The 8,791-nt window shown below is 40.0% G+C and overlaps 1 protein-coding gene across 1 annotated transcript; it reads left to right on the top strand.

Moving 5' to 3' along the window:
* Positions 1–2,423: 2,423 nt before the first annotated feature.
* LOC131891064 (uncharacterized) lies at positions 2,424–4,160 on the top strand. Its single transcript, XM_059240561.1, has one exon. It carries the CDS (start codon positions 3,086–3,088, stop codon positions 4,157–4,159), a length of 1,074 nt encoding a protein of 357 aa, XP_059096544.1. The 5' UTR covers positions 2,424–3,085; the 3' UTR covers position 4,160.
* Positions 4,161–8,791: the final 4,631 nt, after the last annotated feature.

Here is an 8,791-nt window from a genome sequence, read left to right as displayed (position 1 = left end):
TGAACATGGACTGGTAGAACATGGATTGGTTGAGCATGGACCGGATGAACATGGACCGGATGAACATGAACCAGTTGAGCATGGACCGGATGAACATTGGACACGATGAACATTGGACACGATGAACATGGACCGAATGTACATTGGACCGGATGAACATGGACCGGATGAACATGGACTGGTAGAACATGGATTGGTTGAGCATGGACCGGATGAACATGGACTGGATGAACATGGACTGGATGAACATGGACCGGATGAACATGGGACCGGATGAACATGGGACCGGATGAACATGGACCGGATGAACATTGGACAGGATAAAGATGGACCGGTTGAGCATGGACCAAATGAAAATAAAGAACTCTTGCATCTCCCTAAACCGTTTGATACTTTATTGCTCGTGAGGATCATGCAATGGCTCAATCGGTATGTATGGATTCCTAATGTAACGTCCGCGGCCCGCTTCTAATCTGTGATACGTGTGGATCTATTTCGACGTGTTCTGCGCGTGCTTATCATTCATCACACATCAGAGATTTTGTCCCATCCATCCAATTTTCCTGGAGTGTTGAATCTGTTCCAAATTCGTGCTTCCCCAATAATTTTTGCTTCAACCCTTATCGTGTTCTTCATCACTGTGATCTTCTCGCTCCGTGGTGTTCAAAATAACATCATCAATCCAACAGTGGATTCCTTGCCACAGTCCCGGTCTAATTGGTTGTCTGGTTGATCTCTTGTCCTTCAGATTATTTGGAAGGTAGGAGGTATGGCTAATAGGGACAAGATTCATGTGCTCAAGGCCAGCTGCATAGGCTTCAAGGCCACCTTAACTAGAGCAAGGAATGATCCAGTTCTATTGGAGAATTTTATTTGTCACTGGGTTGAGCGTTTGCACAAATATTTGGATGCTGAAGATCAGTTGACAGTTGACGATGTGACGGATGCAGACCCGGCCGTGGACGAGCATACGTCAGCCTTTATTAGGGCAAAATCAAAAGTAACCGACCGGTTTATCGAGGGATTTGGTTGCTATTCGGCTTAGGTATTTGATGGTTCCGAACTAGACGGGTTCAGGTTGTAATCATGGCCATGGACAAACTACCCCCGGATTACCCAAAATCGCTGCCAAGAGACCTCCGGTTCTTCAAGAGGATACTGACCACAAGGCTTTCACGCGGTGGTGTCCTTTGTAGAATAATTATTCCCATCTCACATGTTCAAATCAGCGCAATCAGGCAATCCAAATTGGACTCTTTTGGGAGTGTCGGATTTTTGAGAATCGTTAATTCTATACTTATATACTTATTGGGCATTCGGACAGACTTTGGCCTTCCCGTGAAAAAGATTCTGGATCTCGTCGAGGATCATCTCTGTAGTTTAGGAAGTGGACATTCTTGATCTCCTTTGTTTCTTTCTCTTGTTTCTTTCATAGCGTTGTTGTTTACGCTCTCTATTTTCAAGGGGGAAATGGAGAGATGCCATGAATAACAGACGCTAATTGCACGATGACCCAGTTGCTCTTTTCAATACGAATATTCGAAAATGACGACTGAGGAAAAGAAAATCGATTTACGGATTTTCTGAAACGGAACTGATTGGAAAATAAAAAACTCTTGCATATCCCTCAACCGTTCGACACTTTATCACTTGTGACGATCATGCGAAACATGGACCGGATGAACATGGACCCGTAACCCCGGATGGACCCCCAACCTGGATGACTTCCCCCTCTCCCCTGTGTGAGGGAGATGTGATGTCCCGGTGTTGAGCATGTTGCTCATACTCATGCTAATGCATTCTATAAACCGTTCTAGTCAAATACAAGTCAGTTATCAAGTCCATTCAACTCCTTGTGGGTGATGCTCACCCACAAGTATAGAACAGTTCTCTTGTGTGTTTTCTGCTCCAAAGAGTTCAGGAGCAACAGCCCATTGCTCTGTTAATGAGTTCGTTGAGATTGGCAACGCTAATCAAGTTGAGCATTAAGATGATCTTGTAGTCATCACACATCAAGATTTTTTAGAGGCCATCAGGGACTTGAGACTCTTGAGCTCTCTTGGCTCTCATGGTGTGACATCTCAGTTCCTGATGAGATGCTTTCATGTTCTTGCTCCTGTTCTCTCGTACTTGATGCGTTGCATCTTGGACCAGGGCAAGTTCCCCTCTTCTCTGAAGGTAGCTCATGTTCCAAATTTCAAAGAGGGAGATAAGTCGCTCCCCAGTAATTATAGGCCGATTTATCTTACTTTGAATATTGCAAAGGTGGTTGAGAAGATCATAAAATGCTCAGTTTGACTAACATCACGAATCTTAACAGACTTATTATTAGAACAATGAACTGTTGCTTCTAAACTCAATGGAGTTGAAAACACACTAGAGAACTGATCTACAAGCCCAGCAGGGTGTCTTCGTCTTTCTCTAAGATCTTGGGTAAGATAAAAAAGCCTTTGGATTCGACCTGACCTCCAGAAGTACTTTATTCTCTGTGTGTAATTGGTCATTTTCGATCGACTGTATTCGTCTCAGATAATCTTGAAAGTTTTTTTTTGCTTATGAATGACCAACAAAAATCGCGGAGGGGAATATAAGCCGATATTAGAGCTATTTAACCTAATTCGATTCCTGTCACCCAGCAATCGTCATCCATAAATATTACGTTAGCGAGTGGCGGTATCGATGAAGTGGGTTTTCCCCTGGTTGTATGCGACTAAATGTTTTAATTTTTAACCTCACTTCAATAAGCATCGAAGGTAAAGTTATTTTATAGGGGTTCTTCGATGAAAAACTCGCGTGCCAATATTGTACCAAAACCATTTTAATTTGGGTGCAATGATGTGTTGTAGACTTGAGGCAAACTAAGGCGTTGCTATTGGTTTACTGTCATTTCTGAAACTTACTATTACAAAAGACTTTCAAGCCCGGTGCATGACCGGCCCTGAAATCAAACAAGTGCTCTTTTGTCGGAGAAGATTAATTTTTTTTTAGCCAGTGTTTTATTTCTAAGCAAACCTCCTGCGAGTACCGTTCTTCAATTTCTCGAAACCCCACGAAAGTATCCTTGCCTTATCCTATTGAAGGCGCCATGTTCCGAATTGTGCAAATCTTGTCTTTTCTTACCCCATCGCCTTGGAGAGTTACAAGTGTAGGAATTATTACTAACTCCAGACTTTCGATCATTTTCCGATTAGGAGCAATTCTCTCTTGCTTCTACATACCTTTGTGGCGATTAGGAGTTATGGACGGTCTGAGCCATCGAATAGTCTCATCTCCCATTAGATCTATATTCGAGTTGTATTTTGCCGTGTTCAACCCGTTGCTTGTGATCATCTACACTTGGGTATTTGGCCGTATGAGGGAATCATTGAAGAACCTTATTGTCGCTCTTGAAAGCGTGACCCCTCTTCGTCAAATCTTGGGGGATCAAAGCCCATGTTTCATTTGGAGAGTGTTTGGGGTGACTTATGCCAGCATTTTAATTTGTTCGCTTGCTTTCTCTTATTTTATAACAAACTCATGGCAGAATGGTTGGGAAGATGCCTTGAGTTCGATTTTATATTTGATCATTCATGTTCAAGTATTTGGTACTCCTTCTTTTACGTTGATCACTCTTTTGTATAATGTCATTGGTAAAGTGATTCACAATGAGATCTTGAGATGCACTGAAAGCATGGACATGATAAAAGAAGATCGCATTAGACGACTCGCAGACTCCATTGAGCAATTCAATGGAACGTTTCAACTGTCCGCCTTACTTCAGATGGCATTTGCCTTCGTATTTATAACCATGTGCCTGTACATGAATGTTCGAAATATGTTGAGTTTTTCAGAAGAAAGCTTGTTTTTCCCTTCGATTCTGTACTTCGTTGGTTTCATAACATTTTCAATATTTGTGTTCGAATCGTGCCACACTGGGAACCAGATTGAAAAAAGCCTTGAAAGAGCCAAAGAGGCTACTGAAAACTACATCCGTATCAATATAGAGGTAATGTCTGCTGAGGATCGAACCAAATGTGAATACTTGATTGTCAGACTCTCCCAAAAGGATCTCATCACTTGCTACGGCTATTTTCCTCTTAATCATGAAACCCTTTTGTCCATTGGAGGTGGAATACTGACCTATTTGATTGTTTTTGTCAACTTCTTTCTCGCTAAATAAAGCCAAGATAGTGACGTTTTTGACAAATGTTTTAATAGATTTTAACAGCAGGGCTCGGGGAAATATTTTGTTTTTAACAGGAAAGACATTTCTCAAGCGCAAAGATATAAGCCTGTTTAAAGCAAAAAAAAATACACTAAAGAAGAGAGCATGAAACTATTTTTTTGTTAAATTTTGAACTCATGACCAAAGGTTTCAAGATATCTCATTATTTCGAAATCTTGGAAGTCAAAAGCCCTGGAATTTGTCTTTCCAGCTTGGACCCACAAATCAAAATCCTCAACCATTCAATTTTCAAGATGCAATTGGGTTCTATTAGTGCTGTACCTCAGTTTTTCCAGGGGGGGTTGACCTGTGCTGAAAATGCTGTTCTTTTTGTGCTTAAAGTGTTGGGAATCTAGTTGAATTTTTAGGAAAAGCTTAAAGCCTTTACCAATTAAGACATGCCAGAACAATTTAAGTGAACGAGAGGTGCTGTGTTGGGACAAACCTAGAAGATTGGGACTAAACAGTATTTAAAGGAGGCGCAAATAAACACAAACATATGTAGGGAATACATAGGCATTTGCTTCTTGGCAGGCTTTAAGTCAGACTCGAAAAAGTTATTGACCGAAAATGCGCATCGGCCCCAAGTTCGAGGGTAAGCTAGATGCAATAACTCTAATTCATTGCAGGATCCGATATTATTACAATTAAAGTTTCATTTTGAGTTGCCGGGTATTGTATGCCCAGCAACGGTAAGGTAGTTTGCAAAAATGTGCACTCTAGTTCTTCAAAAGCTAGTAAGGGAGTCTTGGCGTGGTTCAAATGAACAAGTGACTTGGTTGTTATTGCCAAAATTTTGATTAGGCTGAATGCTAAATTATGCCATCAACGTCCTGGGTAGGTTTTAACAACCCATTTTGTACTTAAATAAAAGTTTCCCCAAAAAATGATTTTGCCTGATGAATACTTCAAAAAAAAAGATATCAAAAATTGATGAGAATTTAAAAAGAAACGAGCCCTGCCTATCACCAGATGGTTCGCCATACTTTTCGGGTTAAATCCATTTTTTGGGTTGAGTTGAATTCTTTTTGTGCTGGAACTCCGAATCGACAAGGTTTCCACTTATTTGCAATTGTTTTAAATTATTTTACAATTCCAATGACCGGAGTTCCGGGACAACAAAATTCGCCATTCGCGAAACCTTTTCTGGTAATTCACGGGAAATATCAAGACGCGACAAAGCATACCAAAACCCATTAAAGCATGCTTCAATCAATCCATAAATGAATAATGTGTGAAAGTAATAACATGAAATGGCAAAGCAGGATTGCTGGACTCCAAAGCAATCTTCAAGCTTACATAGGATATTCTCTCGGTTGAGGTTAGGTCTCATCTTTGGTAAAATAACTTGGAATACATCCTCAATATTGGCTATTCTCAGCCAGTTGATTAAAATAAAAATTATGCTTCATATACTTCGTGATCTCATTATTTATCTACTTCTTGGTATATGCACCAACATTTGTGCTAATTTTTCGTCATATTCCATAAGTTTGTGTTAAGTGTAGGGGTAGAACAGGACGATATGCGAGGCTAAATGTGAAACATTTATTTCGTTGATTGAATCAAAAGTTTCAAGAGTCGAAATATTAATTTAATATATATAAGATATAAAATCGAAGTTTTTACACTATTTCCTATGTCTGACACATCTGAAGAACACGTTGTAGAACTTGGTCCTACGTTAGGTCTATTTTCAATAAGAAACACGCTTTTTTGATGGTCTAAATGACGACAACTCTCAGGGAATCAATTCAGGGAGTCCATTTACTTGACATACAAGTATAAGACATTGAGGAAAAGTAAAATTTGTTATCAGGGTAAGCCTGAATTTGATCATTCTTACTCGTTGTTCAGTCAACAGTCATATTTAAGAAAATCTCGGGGAAATTTCCTAATTCAGATTGGGGATCATTTTTCGTACCCGCTTTCTTGAGAACGTTTTGTGACGGAGGTGACTTTACTCAAAAATGTCAATTCTCGACCTTATCATTGCTATTTATATTCTAGTGATTCACGACAACCCATAGAGAATGGCATTCAAAAACTGCGATGGTAAAGAGATAATAATTTTGTATTTCAAGGTGAAGTAAGGGACATTGGGTTATATAGGTTCAAGATGTAAGGGCGAATTGACGACTGCTCGACCCCCAAACAAATAAGTCTCAGAACTGACGTCGACGAGGTTCCATGTCGGAATATATAATCTACTGTGCCTCGCTAAGGGCGGCTTTATACTAGGATGGAAAACCAAGATTGAATCCGGTTTGAGGATTGAAGAGGGACTAGCTAGTGCTGGGGCGAGTCTGGCAAAGGACTTGAGCCCAACGAGTCTAAAGCCGCCCTAAGCTTTGAGCAAGCCATAGTTTGACAAACTATATTAGGGTATGGTAAGGTCGGCACCCATCAACGCCCACTCAGAGATGTTCAATCTTAACAAGGTGTTGGGAAGCAGAGCACAAAGTAAAGAAGTTAAAATAAACTGCAATCAAATATCAGATTTGGAAAATTTCAGGGAAACTCAAACTGATTTAGAGTCTTAGATTTCGCAAGTGTTGGGCTTTCGAGTTCCTGAGACAATTCGTAACTCAATTGAACGGTCAGGGCTATGTAAGGGCAAAATTGCTGAATAGTTTTTTTTTTACTTTTTAACCAAAAATTGGGCTAACTGATTCAAGAAATCAAGAAGCCCATTTTCTCAAAGCGTACAGTACCTGATAAGAGAATGTGTTGCCCTTGATCTAAATTAACAACATACTTCTACTCAAATTGTTCCGTATCTTTTGTGCCACCCTGTAGGGCGCTGGTTTTGCTCTTTAATCTAGGTTTCAACCTACTGTTCAAGAAGTCCCAACTCTTAGTCTGCAGGCGAATATCATTAGTTAGGTATAAGCACCGTTCCTCTCCGGAAGGTCACAAGAACAGAATCGCTGGGGAACACCTAACGAAATCAAAATGTGGAACCTAGTTATTAAAACTGACCGATATATTTCCTTCCTGGAATTTTTTGGCGCCAGCTCATTATCCGTGACTAGCTCCAAAATAAAGCCAACATATACCTTGAAGGCAATCTTGAAAACAGCATTGTCTTTAGTAATACCGTTCGTCATCACATCATCTCAACATCAAGGTGAAACCTTTGAAGGCTTCTCAGACGTATGTTCCGTCTTGCTCCAATTCATTCAAACCCTGGCAATAATACTAAATGTGGTAGCCCTGCGCCGAGAAGTTGAGGATCTGAATTACGTCTACAACGGGCTACAAGGTATTCCTTATTGTCGCACTTCACTCATAAAAGAGCTGAAAACTTTTTGGGTTGCCAACGGGTTCATCATCATGCCGCTCATTTTGGCCGCCTTGATTTATGGAATAAGTGAGTACTTTATCCGTGGCAGTCCCACTTGGTACTACCTTCTTTTGATTGTTTCTCAACTGTTTTTCAACCTATCCATTCTGACCAATATGGGCACTCTTTTGGGGACGACTCTATTCTGCCGAAATAATTCAATTCTCATTGCTGGATTGGAATATTGGAAAAACCAATTGCTTGCCAAAGGGGATGATTTGGATGCCAAAGCATGTTGTCGGCTCATCCAAGAAGGCTTTCATCTGGTGGAACTGATCAAGCGACATCATCAAGGCTTCGGTTCTTTCTTATGCACTCATTTAGGTTCCGTAGTTGTGTCGATCATATTGTCGTTGTTCAGCTCTGTCGTCATTATTTTTCAAGAATTTGTTTTGGAATTCATATCAAAATCGATAGTGTTTACCCTAGCTGGTATTTCGTTTTCGACACTGCTAACTTTATACTGCCAGTTTGGCCAGAATCTGGAAGATAAGATAATAGAGTCTCGTCAAGCATTGGAAACTGCCTTGGAAAAGAAGCAGTTTATCTTGACAGAAAAAAATCGATTTGAATCTCAAATTCTTGTAAATCGATTTAATCAGCGCAAAACCAACAAGCCTAATGATTTTTTCGAGTTGAACAACAAAACGTTTGTCAGTATTTGGCATGTAAACCTAACTTACTTAATTGTGCTTGTAAATTTCAAGTTATAATGGGCTGAAGATGCCCAATCGCATTGAAAAAAACTGTCTGCATACGGTTTAACATTTGTCTCCATTTTCAATGTCATTCAATGTTCGAAAACTTGGACCTACGTATAATAAATTTGCAATTCCAATTGTGCATACATGTTATCAACAGGACCAGAAAAATAACCAAGACTCTCGTCATTCATATTCAAGGGCTCTGAATAGGCAAAATCTGAAAAAAAAATATTTTTCGAAAGCATGTGTTTCCGAAACCCTTACTCTAAGACCTAGAACTAAGCAAGTGAGAGGATCGATTCTAAATAATTATTTGAGAGCGAAATGTGTTGGATTGATCTGACCTTTATTTGACGATGGTAGGTTGTTTTGGATTTGGCCCTCCAGTAGTATGGTCCAAGATCCGGATTGATTGAATTCTCCTGTCGTATGAATACCAATCGATGGGTGTGAACTTAATCAACTAAGCCCAAGATGATCGAGTCCCAATGTACACTCAAATCAATTTATACACCAAAATCTACGTGTTTTAGACTT

This window comes from Tigriopus californicus, chromosome 11 (assembly GCF_007210705.1).
Source record: "Tigriopus californicus strain San Diego chromosome 11, Tcal_SD_v2.1, whole genome shotgun sequence".
In the NCBI taxonomy this organism is placed as follows: domain Eukaryota; kingdom Metazoa; phylum Arthropoda; class Copepoda; order Harpacticoida; family Harpacticidae; genus Tigriopus; species Tigriopus californicus.
Note: the sequence above shows the minus strand (reverse complement) of the source record. Positions and strands in the feature narration are given on the sequence as shown.

Excerpts from the sequence above, each read along its gene's own strand:
- LOC131891064 (XM_059240561.1), top strand. The coding sequence starts at position 3,086 with ATGTTCCGAATTGTGCAAATCTTGTCTTTTCTTACCCCATCGCCTTGG.